Genomic DNA, 20795 nt, shown 5'->3' on the forward strand with positions numbered 1-20795 from the left:
GTGGCTGGAAACGCTACTTAGCTGATTCTATTCATGGATATCTAATTGTAATCAGAGATTCACCATTGATGGCTTTGCTTCCAGTTCTACACAACTAACTCTGGTATCACCTGTATTGCTCATGAGTCTTCAACATTAAATCCTGACCCAATGGAATGCTATAGCATCAGGTCAGCACCGAGCAAGTAAATCTCCTGCTGACTGTCCTCTGCTGATGTCCCTCTTCCATTCAGATGATAAATCAGTATTTCTCCATGTTGAGCAATAATTGGAAGAAGTATTGAGAGTGGCAGGGGCATAGAATATATGTCAGTTGAGGGACTTCAACATCCATCAAGTGCCTGATATGGCTGAGTCTTGAATAGTATAACTACTAGATTGGACCTTGTGACGATGCCGTCACTTTAAAAAAAGTGATTTTGTCATCGGTATTTTGAAGAGATGTTGTAAAGGCAGAGATGCCGAAAAGTCTATGGTGCTAGAAAGCTAAAACAGTTTAACATTGGAAGGGGAGTGGCCAGTTCTCCCAGTTCAGGCTTTTCTATGTTTTTAGTTTTACCAGTTACCAGATGTGAGATCCAAAAGGGTTGCCAGCTTCAGTAAATGATTCCCAACAGACTTTCTCTGAAATCTCTATGCATGTTGTTCCCTTCTTCCTGTAAGAATCTGTGTTTGAATTTACCTTTTTGCCAAAGGATGTGTTTATGAGCTGTTACTATGTTGGAACAGTTAATTAGTTAAGTTGCTGAATCAGGTCACTTAAGTTTTCCAATAGTTAAGTTATCCTAAATTCTGCTTTTTTTTGTTTGTGTTTGAACTATAGTGTTTAAATAAGTTCTGTTTCGTTTCAAGCCAAGTGATTTGACCAGTTGCATCACACCTGCAACACCTACTTCACACCTATCTTTAAAATAAGAAAAAGTTAGTGATTACTGAGACAGTAAAAAGTATTGCCTTGTGTGCTAATCAGACAAATCATACCTTGCAGAAGTACAGCAAAGTAACAGACGGTGTGGCAAAAATCCACCTGCCATTGTCTTTACTTCCAAATAAAATGTATTGATTAAACATCTTGTTTGTCAGTTGTTACTTTGAAATACATCCTGGCTGGTTTGAATGAGAAGCCATCAAAAGAAATGAAAGGTCGATGGGATCGCATTTGTTTAACACGCATTCACTTTCAATGTCCATTTTCATCCATGGTATGACAAAGATGAGTCAACTGGTAAATTATCAATTCTTTTATTCCATCCTTGCAGAAAAGGATATGCAAATTTCCTAGACAGCTGTGAGTGCCCATATTCAATTATGTTTTTGCTCCAGTCTCGGGCCTGTTTGGAGCAGATATGGCCAAAGTTCATATGGTATATATCAGTCTTTTTGGCCAAAGCTTTCAAGTATTGTCTGGCAGGTCATAATGTGCTGGAGCCTGACATTGTCCACAAGTTGCTTCTCGAGCCATGACTTGTGTTATCTAGAAAGACAAATGGGAACAGTTCCCCACAATGCCACACAACATCCTGATGACTTGCTTCACTGTCATTGGGACAAAATTCTGGAACTCCCTTCCAACAGGCACAGTGATTCGTATCTATACCCTCTCAGCCCTTGATGCTTACAGCAGGGTACTTGGCAATGGGCAATAAGTGCTGCTGCAGCCAACATCACCTGCATCATGTAAAAGACTTAATAAAAAGAAAAAACTGTTCCATTGCTGTTCTATTCAGTTTTCCACCCTTTTGTTGTCTTTAGACATCAGCCCATCTTAAACTCAGTTTTTCATATTTTGTCCTGCATCAACCTCTGCCACATTTGCTGAAATGCAGCGTATCCTCATCCACAAATCATTCTCTTTTTACCCTTTGATGCTTTTGCTTATGTTATCCATACAATTCTCTAGCCCAGCTGTTTTGCATGCTGCTGCTCTGATCTCAGCCTTTTTTGTTAGCCTCATCACTCCCCTTTAATTGTTGGCTACACTTTCAATCCGCTCGGCCTAATCCCCTTTGAAATACTTCAAAACCCTTCTTTAAAATCAACTTAATTGACCTAGCTGTTAATTATTCTTAATGTCTCCTCAATAGCACAGAAATCATTTTTGCAGCTCTGTGAAGCTCCATGAGATATTTGTCCATGTTAAAGGTTGCTAAGTTCTTCAAATACAATAGAAAAAGAAGGTAATTTTTGCACTAGAAAGCTAATGTTGTGTTCTTGGTTCAAATCAGAGAATTTCAAAATGGCAGAGCAAGGCTCAACTGATAAACCTACGCAATTTACTGACCCAAGTGGATGTCCTGATGTTGACAATGGTGGTACTAAAACAAACAGACCAGTTTCGGTCTCGGTAAGTGTTTATCTTCTATTTCTATAATTCAGCAATTGATCATAAATGATTGACCTGATCAGTAAAGAGTATGATTTTAGCTTGCATTTTAACAATTGACTTTGAAGGACAAAAGCCATCCTAATCTAATTCTGAACTGTCAGTATTGTGTAATAGACTAGGAAACTAAGCGTAGAAAAATACTTCTAATGATCTATTTCTGTCTGCTCTTTGTTTTTATTTAAGTAATAGTTAATAAGTGAAAATGACTTTAAGTATAGCCTTATTGAACTATGACTGCACGAGTTTAATCATTATGTGCATTTATACTTGAAGTTCCACTCTGTTCATGACTTAGTCATAGAGATGTACAGCACGGAAACAGACCCTTCGTTCCAACTCATCCATGTTGACCAGATATCCTCACCTAATTTAGTCCTGTTTGCCAGCACTTGGTCCATATCCCTCTGAACGTTTCCTGTTCATGTACTCATCCAGATGCCTTTTAACTGGTTTACTTGTACCAGTCTCCATCACTTCTTCTGGCAGCTCATTCCATACACTGGAATTAACTGATAATTCCTGGTTCTGAAGAAATATGGTTTATTCTTGAATTGCTTTTTAAGAGGATGTTTGTAATATTATTTGTACCCGTTTGATGTATTAAATCAAGTGTCTATGCTTCATTATCAAGTTAAATAAACACATTTCAGATATGCTGTAGTCATTCCTGGAAAATTGTGATTCATTGGTTATTGAATAAATGGGTAAGTTAAAGGAGCCTGGTATATTTATTCCCAAATAATACCAGATGAACAGAAATTCTCTTCTCATTAAGTATTGGGAGCAGTGAAGCCATTGTCTTCAGTCCAAGATCCAGATTCTTATCCATCTCCCCAGAAACTAAACAAGGGTGTTTGCATTCTTGGTCCTATATTTGACTTCATGATGAGCTAATGCCTCATAAACATGACATCACTAAGCCCACCTCTTTCCTCCTCTATTATTGTCTGACTTTACTCCTACCTCAGTTCATCTGCTGCTGAAGCTCTTTCTCGTGCCTTTGCTTTTGACCTTTAGTCGTGACATATGAAGAACGTCTTAGGACTCTGGGTCTAAACTTGGAATTTAAAAGGATGAGGAGGGATCTAATTGAAATGTACAGAATACCGAATAGCCTGGGCAGGGTAGATGTTGGGAAGATGTTTCCGTTGATAGGAGAGACTAGAAGGGAATAGCCTTAAAGGGAAGACCTTTTAGAACGGAGATAAGGAGAAACTTCTTCAGCCAGGAAGTAGTGAATTTATGGAATACATTGCCACAGGAGGCTATGGAGGCCAGGTCATTGAGATTGGGGAGGCGCTGAATGAATACTTTTCGTCAGTATTCACTCAGGAACAGGACATTGTTGTCGATATGAATACTGAGGCACGAATAAGTAGAATGGATGGCTTTGAGATATGTAGAGAAGAGGTGTTGGAAATTCTGGCAAGGGTGAAAATAGATAAGTCCCCTGGGCCTGATGGCATTTATCCCAGGATTCTCTGGGAAGCAAGGGAGGAGATTGCAGAGCCATTGGCCTTGATTTTTGTGTCCTCTTTGTCGACAGGAGTAGTGCCAGAGGACTGGAGGCTAGCAAACGTGGTTCCCTTGTTCAAGAAGGGGAGTAGGGATAATCCTAGTAACTATAGGCCAGTGAGTCTCACTTCTGTTGTGGGCAAAGTCTTAGAGAGAATTGTAAGGGATAGGATTTATGCACATCTGGATAAGAATGATGTGATCAAGGATAGTCAGCATGGTTTTGTGAAGGGCAGGTCGTGCCTCACAAACCTTATTGAATTCTTTGAGAAGGTGACTAAGGAGGTAGATGAGGGGAAAGCGGTAGATGTGGTATATATGGATTTTAGTAAGGCATTTGATAAGGTCCCCCATGGTAGGCTACTGCAGAAAATACAGAGATATGGCATTGAGGGTGAGTTGGAGGTTTGGATTAGGAATTGGCTCTCTGGAAGAAGACAGAGGGTAGTAGTTGATGGCAAAGGTTCATCTTGGAGTGCCGTCACTAGCGGTGTTCCGCAAGGATCTGTTTTGGGACCATTGCTGTTTGTCATTTTTATAAATGACCTGGAGGAAGGGTTAGAAGGTTGGGTGAGCAAGTTTGCGGATGATACGAAAGTCGGAGGAGTTGTAGACAGTGAGGAAGGATATGGCAGGTTACAGCGGGATATAGAGAAGCTGCAGAGCTGGGCAGAAAGGTGGCAAATGGAGTTCAATGTAGCTAAGTGTGAAGTGATTCACTTTGGTAAGAGTAATAAAAAGATGGATTACTGTGCTAATGGTAGACTACTTGGTAGTGTGGAAGAGCAGAGGGATCTTGGTGTCCATGTACACAGATCTCTGAAAGTTGCCACCCAGGTAAATAGTGCAGTGAAGAAGGCATATGGCGTACTGGCTTTTATTGGTAGAGGAATTGAGTTCCGGAGTCCTGAGGTCATGCTGCAGTTGTATAAGACTCTGGTGCGGCCGCATCTGGAATATTGTGTGCAGTTTTGGTCGCCATACTATAGGAAGGATGTGGAGGCACTGGAACGGGTGCAGAGGAAGTTTACCAGGATGTTGCCTGGTATGGTAGGAAAATCCTATGTGGAAAGGCTGAGGCACTTGGGGTTGTTTTCATTGGAGAAAAGAAGGTTTAGGGGTGACTTGATAGAGGTGTACAAGATGATTAGGGGGTTAGATAGGGTTGACAGTGAGAACCTTTTTCCACGTATGGAGTCAGCTATTACAAGGGGGCATAGCTTTAAATTAAGGGGGGGTAGATATAGGACTGATGTTAGGGGTAGGTTCTTCACTCAGCGAGTCGTAAGTTCATGGAATGCCCTGCCAGTAGCAGTAGTGGACTCTCCCTCTTTATGGGTATTTAAGCGGGCATTGGATAGGTATATGGAGGATAGTGGGTTAGTGTAGGTTAGGTGGGCTTTGATCGGCGCAACATCGAGGGCTGAAGGGCCTGTACTGCGCTGTATTCTTCTATGTTCTATATTTAAGACTGTGAGATAGGTTCTTGAATATCAAGGATTACAGAGAGAAAGTGGGAGAATGGGGTTGAGAAACTTATCAGCCATGATTGTATGGCAGGGCAGATTTGATGGGCTGAATGGCCTAATTTCTGTTCCTATGCCTTTTGGTCTTATGGGTTATACTAATATATGCCTTGCTAGCTTCCCATTTTTTTTTTCTTCCCTGAACCAGATCCAAAACTCCATTGCCTGTGTCCTTGTTCACACCAGCTTGAGTTCGCCTATCACCTACCACGTTACTTGCTGATTTATTTTGGTTCCTGATCAATCAGAGCCTTGAATTTAAAATTCGTAACCTTGTTTTTAGATCTTTTTATGTCCTTTCTGTTTCCTGTGGTGAAGATATCACCTGCAATTACCTGTCATCTTATGCATCTTTGCTTTATATTTTCTTCACTATTGGCAACTGTAACCTCAGCTGCTTAGACTTCAATTGTTAGAATTTTCCCTATCATCCATTCTGACTCTCTACCGTCCTTATTCTTTGGAATCCTACATTAATCCTGTCTCTTTGACTATGCTTTCGGCCACCTGCCCTCATGTTGCATCGTGTGACGTGTTGTCTAACAATGCTTTATAATGCTTCAGTAATGCTGTTAAATGGTTATAGCACGGATGATGCCATTGACCTGTCACATCCATGCCAGATGTTTGCTAGAGCAATTTGAGTCCCATTCACCTGCATTTTTACTTGTAGTTATGCAAAATTTTCCCTGTAGATAATTATTCAAGTTTGATGAGAAAGCCACCATTAAATCTGCCTCAAATACATTCTTTGGTAGTGTGTTCCAGATCTGAAGAAACAAGGTTCTTGTTTAAAGGAACAAGAAGCAACACCTAAAGTGGAAAAAAATTCCTTTCAGTATTGCTAAGAGTAGACTGGAAGGGGACATTGAGTGTTTGATTTGGTTGGAATATGGTCAAGTGAATGGGCTGAGTGTCTCATGAGCAAGATGAATTTTGAGAGGGTGTTGTGATTTTTAAAACAGTTACTTTTAAATCTTAGGTACAGTTATTACAGGTTTAAATTGAGCATGTGCATGTGGTAAAAGTCCACTAAGTCATTTCTCAAAATACAGTTGGTTGGTTAGTTGTACTCATAATGTTTTACAATTCACTTATCGTTGACAATAAAAAAACTCAGCATTTACTTCACATAGAGTTAGCAATAAGCAAAGCTATACCAGTTACTGGTGTCCCTTTCATGTCCTCTAATTTTGTAAAGTGTTGTTTTCACTGTAGCTTCACATCGCCATCCTGACTGCATCTTTATTACCTTCATCCTTGTGAAAGTTGTTCAATGTTAATAACTTGCATTTTAGCTAGATTCCCACAGAATTAATACCATGCCGAAAGTATTGGCTGCATTTTCCATCCTATTTAGATAAGGTGCTTGTAGCTATGTTTTGTCTATTCTAAAGCTTTTGGTATGCATTTAATTATCAATTGTCTCACATCAGAGGGCATGAGACAAGATAGGCGAGGGAACCTCAAAGACATTGTGTAGGTGGGGTGGAGCATTGACGTTTGGCCAGGTGGGCAAGGAACAGGCTGGGTGTGGTGATAGTTTGCAGGAGAGAAAATAATCCTCTGGGTTTACTTTTGCATTCCCAGATGATCCTGAGGAACTTTAGCAAAATAGAAAAGGATCCATTTATGTGATGTAGCCATGTCTGATAGTAAATGGTTAAACTAGTTTTCTGCTATATCACTTCCAATCTGTGTCCCATAGATTTTAGGGAGCAAAGGTGAAGGCTGTACCAGTGAGAGTAGCCAGGATGAGAGATCTTAATGGTTTTATTGGGTATTAATAATCGAGAGTTTTGGGTGCAGTTGAGTAATCAGTCACAGCAAAAATCTTGTTAGACAGGGCCAAAAATTCAATAGTTGTGATTTTTGAAGTACAGTTGTAAGTAGACCAGGAAGTAGTTCTTTTTCCACGAGCAAATTAAGGGGATGGTGTTGGGGTTTGGAATGGGGACATGGATTGAGAGTGATAAATGGTGATTGGCGATGGCTATTTGTAATTAGTGCAATGGGACTAATGATGGCAAGGTCAAGGGATTGGCCTTGAATATAGGTTGGGAATTTTGTGAAATGAAAGATTTGGGGAGGTTAAGAGGGCATGAATTCAGTAGAGAGGGAACATAATGAGTTGAGATGGAGGTTGAAATCACAAAGGGTGACAAATCATTCGAGTAGAAACTGAGGAAGGAACAGTAGATACCTTGAGGCTAAAAAATTCCATACTTGCGAAGGCAGCAAATAGTGTTGACTATATATGAGGTGAGAGCAGTGAAACAAAGTGAGATGCTCAAAGGAGAAGAAAGTGCCAAAGGAGTGATGGATCAAGGCAAGATATGGTTGGTGAAAAGAGGAAACTCAAAATTATAGTTTTGAATCGAACCATACATTTTAAAATTCACTTCAGTTTAGAATAGGAACGAATGTGAAGGAAATCTTTGTGACCTTGCATAAATTATACAAGAAAAAGTGATCAAGTAATCAACAGGGTGGGTTAGGTGAAACGTATTATTAAAATCCGAACTTCTGGAAGTGTTCAGGCTGCTGTCGGGAATTTTCTCAGTTCTTGTTTTCTTAGTGTCTGCAGGATCGTAGCAGAAGCCTTTGTAATTGTGACTTTCCATTTTCCTCTTTGTCTTTAAATTTTTGTCTCATTTTCTCCTTTCTCAAATGTACTGTTTCAGACTTGTGTCGTTTCATAGTCAAATGCATATATTGGGTACCCTCCTTAAATGGTGACTGTTTCGTAAGAGCATACAAGATGATGGTGTTAGGACCATTGTTGTAGTGACAGGCTCGGCTAAACTGTGAAGACCTATCTCCCAATTCCAGTATGAAATACCAGACAATGATAAAAATTTGGATTTTAACTGAATTCTCCCAATGGTACCTCCGTTACAGGGTAAATTGTAAGGACTGTAGTGATTGTAATGAGGTTGGCCAGCTGGGCATCATATAGAATATGATTTCCCTGTTGGGCCTGTTAATCTGGTCATATTAGGGAACCCTGGCTGACAGATAAAAAGGGTGAGTGTCAGAAGTACTTGACACTCTGGTACCTAACTCTGAAGGAGGCAGTACTAAAGTCAAGGACTATTAGTATGTCAATAAAGGGTGACTGAATACCAGTCTCTGTAAATTTAGTCCAGGCTGACTACTACTTCAGAGCTGAAATTGTCTAAATGGTTGTTGACAGGGGACTTGACCTGGCCTTTTAAATTTGTATGACTGCTTCACACACTGCGCAGCAGAATTGCTGGCTGAACGATAGGCACCTAGCTTACACCATCCTTTGTTTTTAAAATTTACATTGCTCCTTGTCTCTCCAGTTGAGAAAGTGAGCTGCTGGTAGGTATTTTTCAGAGCTGCTGACTATCTAACAGCCAATTCAAATATGGGTACAGGTCTTTTATTTTTGTAAATTCTAAATACCCTACAGCCCAACCTATATTCACAACTCTCTATAGTTTCTTGCAGTCTTGGGAAAAGTAATTGCCAAGCCATGCTGTGATGCATCGAGAGAGAATCCAGAACAAATTCATTTGTCTAGGCTAATAATTCTGTTGAAGTTGGTGTTTTAGCAGTTGTGGTATAGCATCTGCTTTTGTCCTTAATAGTGTTAGACAGAATTTCTATTGCAATTCTTGTGTCAATTTAAGTAAATTTCAGATTATCAGATAACTAATTGTAGAAGCACTGTGTTATTGTGATTCCCATCTCACAGGTAGCACTGTAAATTAAAAGAAAATGACTGGGGGGAAATATACAATTGACCAGTTATTGAGAAAAATTTAAAGTACAAAATGAAAGTAAATAAAATGTAAAGGATAAATAAAGAGTAGAAAGTAAAGTCATTAAAAAATAAACTTTTCAAGAAGAATTAAGGTCAAAATATGTTGAATTTAGAGGAAGAATTTCCACTAATGCCTCATTGTACTTGGGAGTTCGGGGGCGTGGGGAGAGCTGGGAGGGTGGGGGAGGGGAGATATTTAAGGAGAGGTTGTTTTTCCTTCTGAGGAAATGTGCACATAATTAATTTGCAAAAATTGTTTGTCATGGGAAAAAAAAGTCTAAATTTCCTCAATCATTTGTGCTGCTCCTGAGTTGGCAAAACTGCAGTTGGGTTATTAACGTAAATCCAGTCATCAGACAAGAGATTGGAATATAATCCTTAGCCATTTACACCAGTTCTGTACAAACATACAGTTATAGGTAAATTGTAGGATAGCAGAACAGTGTTTAAAATTTCTCCTTTGAGAACATTGTTGTTTTCTACCAGAATTGCAGAGCCGTTGGCAATGATCTTTTCGTACCAGGGGACTGGAGAGTGGTGAATGTTGTGCCCCTGTTCAAAAAAGGGAATAGGGATAACCCTGGGAATTATAGGACAGTTGGTCTTACTTCGGTGGTAGGCAAAGAAATGGAAAGGGTACTGAGGGATAGGATTTATGTGTATCTTGATTAGGGACAGCCAGCACGGATTTGAGAGGGGTAGGTCTTGCCTTACAAGTCTTATTGAATTCCTTGAGGAGGTGACCAAGCATGTGGATGAGGGTAGAGCAGTGGATGTAGTGTATATGGATTTTAGTAAGGCATTTGATAAGGTTCCCCATGGTAGGCTTATGCGGAAAGTCAGGAGGCATGGGATTTTGGGAAGTTTGGCCAGTTGGATAGAGAACTGGCTAACTGGTTGAAGTCAGAGTGGTGGTAGATAGTAAATATTCAGCCTGGAGCCCAGTTACAAGTGGAATTCTCGCAGGGATCAGTTCTGGGTCCTCTGCTGTTTTGTAATTTTTATTAATGACTTGGAAGAGGGAGTCGAAGGGTGGGTCAGTAAATATGCAGATGATACGAAGATTGGTGGACTTGTGGATAGTGAGGAGGGCTGTTTTCGGCTGCAGAGGGACTTAGATATGATGCAGAGCTGGGCTGAGGAGTGGCAGATGGAGTTCAACCCTGCCAAATGTGAGGTTGTCCATTTTGGAAAGACAAATAAGAATGCGGAATGGTAGGGTTCTTAGTAAGGTGGAGGAGCAGAGGGATCTTGGGGTCTATGTTCATAGATCTTTGAAAGTTGCCACTCAGGTGGATAGAGCTTGTAAGAAGGCCTATGGTGTATTTGCGTTCATTTGCAGAGGGATTGAATTCAAGGGTCGTGAGGTGATGGTGCAGCTGTACAGGACCTTAGTAAGGCCATATTTGGAGTACTGTGTGCAGTTCTGGTCGCCTCACTTTAGGAAAGATGTGGAAGCTTTGGAGAGGGTGCAGAGGAGATTTACCAGGATGTTGCCTGGAATGGAGAATAGGTCGTATGAGGATAGGTTGAGAGTGCTAGGCCTTTTCTCATTGGAACGGTGAAGGATGAGGGCTGAGGTTTATAAGATGGTCAGGGGAATAGAGTAGACAGTCAGACAGTACTCTTTTTTTTTTCCCCAGGTACAACAGAGTGTAACAAGGGGACATAAATTTAAGGTGAAGGGTGGAAGGTATAGGGGGGATGTCAGGGGTAGGTTCTTTACCCAGAGAGTGGTGGGGGCATGGAATGCGCTGCCTGTGGAAGTGGTAGAGTCAGAATCATTGGTGACCTTTAAGCGGCAATTGGATAGTACATGGATAGGCGTTTAAGCTAGGACAAATGTTCGGCACAACATCGTGGGCCGAAGGGCCTGTTCTGTGCTGTATTGTTCTATGTTCTATGTTCTAAGGCATAACTTCCATTCTTTCATTGGGTCCAGTCGTGTTCACTTCTTTCTGCTAGTTTTATTCCTGTTTTTGCATTTTGCTTTATGTTGAGTTGAGTTAAGATGATTCTGAAAATTTTGGCATGAATTGTTGTTGTTAGGGTTGGTGGAATTTGATTCTCGCACTTGTCTGATCCTGAAATTTCCAGATGAGTGAATAAACCTGGTTGTACCTCCTTCCATGAGTACAAACCAAGAAAGTGCAGTAATTGCTTTGATGACTATGTTTGCTAATTCAAATGTACGTGGTGTCACATTTTGGCAAGTATTTAAAATGAACCAGAACTGACAAAGCAATAATCAAACACAGCCTTCATAAACTCAAAACATAGCTGTTTATGAATGTCAGCGGAATTTCCCATTTTACGTTCTCAAAATGCTGTACAGTAGAATGTGTCGGTATGACATAAATTCTGGGTGAATGTATCCTTTTCCTTTAACAAGTAAAAACTACCACAGTAAAGGGAAGAGCATGCATCCCTGGCTCCTACATATTAATTCAAATTCTGCAATCGCACCACCCGTTACATGAACTGTCACCTCTGTTTTATTTAGACAATATTAGTTCATAAGATCATAAGACATAGGAGTAGAAGTAAGGCCATTTGGCCCATTGAGTCACTCTCCCATTCAATCATGATTGATAAGCATTTCAACACCACTTACCCGCACTCTTTTCCCCCTATCCCTTAATTTATCTTCATTATGAAGAAGTTGCATACTTTTGGATGTTATAAGCTATAAAAATGTAAATTTCAGGAAATAGAATGGTTTTCAATGTTGCCTCAAACATTTTTAGAAGAAATATTCTTATTTAAATTTTTCTGCTGGGTTCTTTTCTGACCTGGTTTCAAATATTTTGCTTGATGTATGACAAGAAATAGAATGTTAGAAAAATTGCAGGATAATTGGTGGGTCAGAAAAGTCATTTGACTTTTCTTTGTTTTCCTGATTTAGAATGATGTTAAAGTTTCTATTGTAATATCCATTCAAGAGCCCAATTTGTGTGTTCATGGCTCTATGAAGAAAAGTTTAAACTTATTACTTCAATTAGCGCGTACTACTTCATTTAAAAGATATTTCACATTTATCTCTTGGTTACCATTTCCAGTGTTGTGTAACTTAAAAGACAAAGTTTTTATGATATGGAGGTTCCTGTGTTGAACTGGGATTGATAAGGTCAGAAGTCACATGACACCAGGTTGTCATCCACAGGTTAATTGAAATCACAAGCTTTTAGAGCTCCTTTGTCAGCTTTTAAAATGGGGAATCCCAAATTTCTTCAATCTTCCTTTCTAACTAAGAGTTTAAGACACAAATGTTCTTGTACATCCAGAAGCTGAATATCATAGTGATGATTTCCTTTTGCCTCCTATATGACTACTGTGGTTGTTTGGCTGACTAGTCTAACGACTTTGCTTTGTGTCGGTTAAACACATTGAACATTAGATCTACTATGTTTCTCAGACGTCTTTTAGTTTTCCTTGTACCCCTGTCAGTGCCAATTGTTGCCCATTTCTCCTTGTATCTGTAGTACTTTATATTCAGCTGCATCAAATTTCATCTGAAGCTTTTCCACTTAGTCATTTTGTCCAGTTTATTCTGCCTTGTCCATGTTGTTCCTTTTAATTCCACTAACCCGTTGCTTTAATATTGTTTGCTAAGCTGCCTAACTTGAATTGAAGTTCTGAGTCTAAGTTGTTAAGTAAATGTGAAACCATAGCACTACCAATACTGATTCCTGGGGCATCCCACATAGTAATACCCACTTAGATAGAGATTACTTTTTATAAAGTGTTTCTTTTTTAAACAAAAAATAATAATATTGTTTTCTTTATTTCCTGGTATATAACAATAAAAGAAATTCATGATGAGCAACAAGATCGAATCTATCATGTGGCTGCTTCGAATATTTACGCTGGTGTCAACATTCTTTTTTCTGTTTCCGATCTTGGGGTAGGTACATGTGTATTACATGTTTGCAATGATTGTAATGTTTACAGGCAAAATATTGAGAATGTTAGGTCCCTGAAATTCTTAAGTTAGCTGTAGCATCCAGTACAATGCTTATTCATTAGAAAAGGTTGCTATGGACTTTACTGGCCAAAATAACTTGATGATGCTTTCTGTTAGAAAGCTCGGAATGTTATAAATGAATCATAATTTGAAGATTAACAATTCATTCTATGATCCAGAGCTAAACTTGTTTCATATTTGGGTTTTAGCTTTTGGAACTGCTTTGTTTTGAAATGTACATTAAGATTCAAAATAGTAATTACTGTTACATGTAACTGCATGATGTAACTGAAAATTCTCAGATTTCTTTCAGTGCCCTGTGACAAAGTAATATCTTAAACTAGAAGAGATCAGTTGCTGCTAGTCAGACCAAGGTAGTGATTGTCTTCTATTTCCCATTACTATTTTGACCTCTGTACTGACCTTTACTCTTCCAGTTGGTTGGAAAAGTTTGTTTTTTCTGCAGTGTTTTTTAAAAATCATCTCACTATTTCTAATCAAAAAACAGCATTCAGCATAAATACAACAGATTCCTATCTTCATACATATACCAAGGGGATGTCATCAGGGATTGGCAGGTTAGTTGGGTTAACTATAATAAATGTGGAGTTACGGGGAGTGTGTGGGATGGTCTTCGCAGGTTTGATGCAGACTTGATGGGCTGAATGGCCTCTAACTGCACTGTCTGCATTCTATGATTCTATCCTCTTTCTAATAATTTTGTTTCAAAGAGATCATCTCTCATTTGCCTGAATTCTAGGGGATTCGTGCCCAGTGGCTCAATCTTTTTCTCAAGGAACAATCCTCTCATCCCAGTAATTGGCATGATTAGCCCTTCTCACATTCTCGGTAAAGTAAATATATCCTTCCTTGGATAATAAGACCAAATTGTAGAGAGTGGTCTGTGTGTGATATCTGCAGTTTCCTTTTTATGTAATTTTTCACACTCTTCTTCACTCTTCTTGATAAGTAAGACAAATGTACCATTTCGATCCTAATTTCCTTCTGTACCTGAGGGCTAAACTTTTTATGATTCGTGCATAAGAACACCCCAGGTCAACTTGAATACTAACATTTCTCAATCTCTCCCATATTAAAGAAAAATGACTTTTTATATTTTTCCAATCCAAGTGTCACAGAATCATAGAATTGTTTACAGTACAGAAGGTCATTCAGCCCATCATGTCTTTGCAGTTTTCTGAATGAGCATCATAGTTTATTGACACCTTTCTACCCTTTCCCCATAATCCTCGTTTTTTAATATTTAAATAATAATAATCTCATGCCCTCTTTATGACTCCATTGAACCTGCATTCACCACACTTTGAGGCAGTGCATTTTAGACCCGAATCACTCCCTGCACGAAAAGGTATTTTTCTCAAATCGTCTTCGCTACTTTTCAAATCATTTTAAATCTGCACCCTCTCATTCTTGATTAATTTGAGTGGGAAAGATTTCTCTCTGTCTACTCTGTTCAGACCACTCCTGATTTTGAAAACTTCAATTAAATCTCCTCTTAGCCTTCTCCTCTAAGGAAAACTATCCCAACTTCTCCAATCAATTGGCATAGTTGAAGCTTCTCATCCTTGGAACTAATCTTGTGCATATTTTCTGTATTCTCTCCAATGTATTCATGTTTTCCTAAAGTGTGGCATTTGAAACTGTACGCAATACTGCATCTGGGGCCTTATGATGAACCACCCTTCTCTTGTAATATCTTGGAACCTAGAGAGTCCAAGCTTTCTCCTTTTATCTAAACGCTGTTAATGTGTTTATTTAAAATATACACTAAGAGCATATTTTTCATTGACTATAAACTGAAATGGAATTGGAATGCTATGACTGAAAAAAGGAGTTGAGAGTGTGGTGCTGGAAAGGTACAGCAGGTCAGGCAGCGTCCGAGGAGCAGGAAAATCGACATTTCGGGAAGAGTTGTACAACTTGAAAATCAACTGCATGTTGCGATTCAAAGACTGACAAATCAAATCAGTCTCCCCCTCCTTTTATTTGCAACACTGTATAACTAAAACATTCATTAACCCTCAAAATTGAACCCTTTCTCTCGTGGAGAGACAGACAGACATAGTTAAGGGATAACTTAAAAGAAAATTGAAAGAGATGTATCTGGCCAGTTCAGTTGAGTAGTTTTGACAATGTGTAATATCACAGGCACCTGGAATTGTACATTGCTTGATTTCTGAAATGACACCAGTGAATGCGTGCAGCTTCTAGTAGGCTCAGAGGGATTGTCATTTAATTATTATAACTAAAATTCTATTCTATGAACTTTCAATAAGTTGATGATTAGAGGCAACTGGGAGCAATGAAACTTCTGTCCTGTGGCTTTGGCAGCTACAATCCTTCTGACAAAAAACACACAGTTCAAACTTTGGTTTCTCTTTCTGCTTTTTGTTTTAATATTTTCTCTGTTAGACTGGTTGGCACTGGCCTCTCTGTGATGGCACCTTGTTAACAATGTAACATTTGCCAAAACTTGAGTAAAATGCATTTCTGGAACTGAAATGTCTACAGTGCTCTTTAAACATAAATCAAATTGCAATTAATATTCAGGCCAGATACTCCAAACAAAAATCAGTTTGTTTGTTCTTTCTTTTTACGAGAAAACAAGCTACTGCCCACAGTCCAAAAGTCACCTTCCACTCTTAGCTCACAGTTTCAACCAAAAATGTTTTTTAAAAAAAAAAGTGAGGTTTCTGTCAATATGTTGTTGAGCTGTGTGATACAATGCTGGATTTTGAAGCAATGAGAGGGAAAATTACAAAGAGAAGGACATTGAATGAGCACTTCAGTCAAGAAATAAGGAATACCGGCTTCAAATGATGCAGTTCAAAAAAGGGAAGTCAAACACTGACCAAAAACAGTATTTCTTTTTGAAGTAGTAAAAGGGAGAATTTGAGACTAAGCAATACTGAGAATCTTTCAAATTAAGGATTTAGCCTGACAATAGCCCTCTGACTGTTCAGCTGCAATGTTTGAAAATGTTGTCAGTACCAAGAGCTGCAGAAGAAAAGAAATATCTAGAGTCTGCAAATGGAAAGCATCTTGTTTTCTCATACTTGGTTCATTTGTTCCTTATCAGCGCAGGACAGATGAGCACCCATCAGTCTGCAGACAACAGCATGTCAGCATTGCAAAAATCAAAGGACCGAAAGTAAATCTGCACTTTGTGGTGTGGAATCTTGAACTTCAGAATTTTGTTTATTTCCTCCCCCTCCCCCTCTTCGCCCACCACTGTAGGAGATGTTAGACCATTTGTCTTTTATTTATCATAACCTTGATTGTGTGTATGTGTAATCATTGGTTTTGAACAGATGTTATTTCAGTTGCATGATTTGAAAATCCTTTTTTTCACTGTACTTGTTAACTTTAACAATTGTTACAACATGAGATAAACTCTCCTGCTTACTATAAACCAGCAACATAGAAAAGAGTCATCCCATGCAGTAACCTGTGAAAATTTGAGACCAAGAACTATTTAAAGTAAAAATTAACAAGTTTATATCTTAAAGTATAAGAGAGAATAATTAACAACTACTTACAAGTCCTTTTTCTCTCCTATCTTTTACTTTCCCTCCTATAATAGTAGACTGGTAAACTCTGGAACCCCACCCCCCCCCCCCCCCCCAGTTAAGAATCACTGAAATTAAACTTTTGAAAAAAAACAATCAAATGTCAAATCTTTGTTTCTTGTTAGGGGTTTCACAGGTTACTGATCGATTAAAAGTATCTTTTGAGAGAGCTATTTTTCAGGCAGTCTTTTTACATGATTGTGGCTGGGCAGTTCTCCTCTCAACTGTTCAGTTTTCCCCATTCTTGTACCCCCAAAGCATTGGATTGTGTCATTGGCTTTTAAGATTGTCAATATACTAAATTCAAACTGGATTGGAGTTTGGTATTTTTCAGGGTATAATTTAAACTGATTGGCCTAATTCGAATTTGTTCTGTCATTCCAGGCAACTAGCTACCCCAGTAGCTGGAACACATGTTACATTGTATCTTTTTTCAGAACACTTGGTGCTGTCACGTAGTTTTTCTTTTCTAGCTTTTAACTCTCTTAAAGGTACAGTGCACCCACATCTTCATAATACAATAAATAGTGTTTCCACTAAGTGTTTTTCTTCTCTTCCATAGTGACTAAACTTGGTATAAATTATGTTGTTCCTGAATAGTTGTCAGAAAAATTGGTCATTTTGGTCTCATTGGGATGTTGTACTTCTGTACTTTTTTTAATACATTTTGTTATAACACATGCTATAATGTGGCATGATTAGTGATATACTCTTCCCAGTTATAGCATGACATCTCCCAGACCTTTCTGCCTCTCTAACGTCCATGTTCTTTTGTAGCTTTTCACTGTCCTCCTCGCAGTTTGCAATATTTCTAAGACTGATATTGTCTGCAAACTTTGAAATTGTCTCCTACACTCCAAGATCTAGATCATTAGTACAATTAGGTAGACTGAAGATTTCAATTGTGACCCTTGGCGAACTCCACTACAATTTTTTCTCCAGTCTGAAAAATATTCATTGTGTTTATCCTGATTCCTACTTTTCAGCCAATTTTATGCCAGCAAATTAGTGAATCCCCTTCCCAAATGCACTGCCTTGTTTTAAAACTAAAAATCTCCTTTGTCAGGGGGCTAGCACTCTGAAAGTTTGTACTTCCAAGTAAACCTTTTGGATGTTGTGATTTTTAAACTTTGTCTACTCCAATTCAACACCAGACCTCCACATCATTGTTTTAAAACCTAACTTCTCAAAAAATGTGGTGTGAGGGAATGATCAATCACAGACTGTTATTGGTTGTAATTGCTGCTGATATTTTACTACATTAGGATCAGTAAAACCAAGTAAATCCTTCTTTTTAAATTCGGTGCAAAAAGCATCAAAACAGAAAATAACAAAATTAATCTGATTGCTTGATAAAAGGAGAGGTGAAACTGTAGACTAATATTATGCAGTGAAATATTATTGTACACCTGCTTTACTCATTTGCTTGTAATTTGTTTCCAATATTTTGATAAAGTATTAATTTATTTCTGTGAAGAGCATAAAATTTTTGCTGAAGTAATGAACAATGAGATTTTGGTTACATGCATTAAGTACTTGATGCTTATACACTATAGTAAAAGTTCGAAGTGATAATTTCACGGTATTCCAGGGCACTGTTACTTATTGAACAGCTGGCCGAACTGTGTAAAACCTGAAGACCTAGATTTGTCACAGAGGACTGGTATTGTTCCTGCTTGGTTGCAGATCATCCTGCATATCTGACCCATAAGTGAATTTGGGGGTGGGGTGGGGGGGTGGAGAGTCTTTTGAATACTTAGTCTGGTGAGTGACGCAGATTTAGTTGGTTAAATTGATAGCACCATCCTGGCAGCCATGTAGGACTTTCTTGGGACAGTGCCTTTACCCTGTTAACTTGCTTTTGAACTCTTTTGAAATTAAGTTGGTGGGATATTATTTAACATTTTGAACAAGAAGAAATCGGGCTATTGATTTCTCCTCACTTTATTTACAAATTTTTGAGCATAATGACTGGATTCAACAGGGCTTGACACCCAGTTGGCACGCTCATATTTTAAAGAAAAGAAGGAAAACTGTACATTGTAGAAAAGTTCTACAAAACTAAGTAAAACAAAAACACACATTTACATTAAATTCTGTTTCCCAACTTGCACTTGCTCTGCCAAGTACCACAATTCAGTGCCACACTTTTATTAATTGTCTATGCATATAAAGAAGCTGAATGTTTTGTCTGCTTCTTCTTCATAGAGTTGCTGAAGGTGGACAGTTCTATCAGAGAGCGTTGCTGGCTAATGCCCTGACAAGTGCTTGCCGGCTTCATCAGAGGCTACCCAGATTCCGGTTCAGCAGAGCCTATGTCACACAGGCACTCTTAGAGGACAGCTGCCACTACCTGCTGTACTCGCTCATCTTTATTACATCCCATCCCATTACCTGTATCCTTCAGTGTGCTTTATTGTGTAAACTCAATCATTTTTATGACTGTAATCAGATCTTGTGACAAGATTTACTGCATTTGAAAAAGAAAAATCTGGGGATAAGGTCTTTTGAAAGGAATAGCCTTTCGTTGCTGTTTCTCTTACCCTCCGCCTACCTGATTATTTCCAATAAATATATATAGTGTAATCCAGGAGGCCTAACTGACAAGTCATCTAAGTGTTTGTACAATGGTCACCCTTTTAGTGAAATGTGTAACAATAGTGATATCACGACTTTTTGATATTGTTTGTTTCCTATTGATATTGGAAAATGGCAGGTAATGCAGGAATCTCCATGTCTTTAGTTATTGATTTTTTCCATCATGTACAGAGCATTTTGTCAGAGAGTTGTTATTACATAATCAGACTCTTAATCTTCCTTGATGCAGCGTTAGTTGACAATTATGCCAGTTGATATTCTATTTTTCATACTATTGCTTTCCATCAATCCACTAAACTATTTGCTTTTTTTTAGTCAAGATTTGAAAAGCAATCTTCCAACAATGAATAGAAGTAGTGGAAAAAGATGACAATTGCTATACATCTGAGTTTCTAAAAATATAATGGTGAAATCCACTATTGTGTGTAGATTATGATATATCCATCATAATTGTAGTCATAGCTCACCTATAACTGAAACCTCATCCAGGACTTTTTACACCGTTTAGACTTGACCATTTCAACCCATGCCGAGGTGGTCTCCCGAATTCTACTTCCCACAAATACAAACTCCAAAATTGTACTGCATGATTCTTGACACTCAAAATTCCTTATACTTATTTATCTATATTGTTGGTTTACCTGAACAGGAGATGATTCTTAAATTATTGTTTTCAAATCACTTTGTTATCTTCCCTGTCTCGGTAACCTTCAGTAATAGAAGTTTCCAAGATATCTATGCTGCTCTCATTCTGACTTCTTGAGCATCCCTGGTTTTAATTCTGTCACCATCGGTAGCCATGTCTTAAGTTATAACTTTGTTCTGGAATCCCCACCCCACATTCCTGTGTCTCACTACCCCTCTTCCCTTCTGAAATCTTAGCAGTTGGCTGTGTTTTTGATTATCTGCCTAAATATCTACTTATGTAACTTTTATTACCGTAAATGCACTCTGTTGCAAGCCAGTCATTTTGAAATGGAGCCAAGTTTACAAACAAGTAACATAGGGTAAGTGGATGTGGAAAACTTAGATTAACCCAGATTTGCTCATGTTCCCACCAGAAGTTCTAATCCTGAAAGAACAGGCCAGGTTAATCACAGTTGTGTCTTAATAGCTTATCATCAAAACCAAGATCCACATCACAGGAAAACCGTTAGTATTGTATATAATTATTTATGCCACATTATAATTCTTCCCACTATCCATCTACTAAGTTTAAATCAAAGCAAATATACATTTAAAAACAGTTCTGTTCAGTTTAGTAATCTCAAGATGATTTGTGTTTTATTTGAATCTAACTGGTTGAAGTGAATTTCTAAACAATGACTCAGATGAGTTAGGAAAAATATTAGCTGTTCTAAAGTTTTTTTTAAAAAAAGTGCATGCTGGAGAAACGTAGCAAGTCTGGCAACAGTTCTGAAGA

The 20795-nt window shown here is 38.4% G+C and overlaps 1 protein-coding gene across 5 annotated transcripts in view; it reads left to right on the plus strand.

Annotated features, from left to right (window-relative positions):
* Positions 1 to 20795, plus strand: part of LOC140495793 (transmembrane protein 33-like) — a 162612-nt gene that overhangs the window by 7703 nt on the left and 134114 nt on the right. For all 5 annotated transcript variants that reach the window (XR_011964099.1, XM_072594905.1, XM_072594907.1 and 2 more), the window contains 3 exons: positions 2226 to 2344; positions 13030 to 13124; positions 18983 to 19170. Coding sequence is in view for 4 of the 5 variants with exons in the window: in XM_072594905.1 (XP_072451006.1) it covers positions 2237 to 2344; positions 13030 to 13124; positions 18983 to 19170 (391 nt within the window). In the remaining variant the exon portion in view is untranslated. The remainder of the gene's footprint in view (positions 1 to 2225; positions 2345 to 13029; positions 13125 to 18982; positions 19171 to 20795) is intronic.

This window comes from Chiloscyllium punctatum, chromosome 25 (genome assembly GCF_047496795.1).
Source record: "Chiloscyllium punctatum isolate Juve2018m chromosome 25, sChiPun1.3, whole genome shotgun sequence".
NCBI classification, from domain to species: Eukaryota; Metazoa; Chordata; class Chondrichthyes; order Orectolobiformes; family Hemiscylliidae; genus Chiloscyllium; species Chiloscyllium punctatum.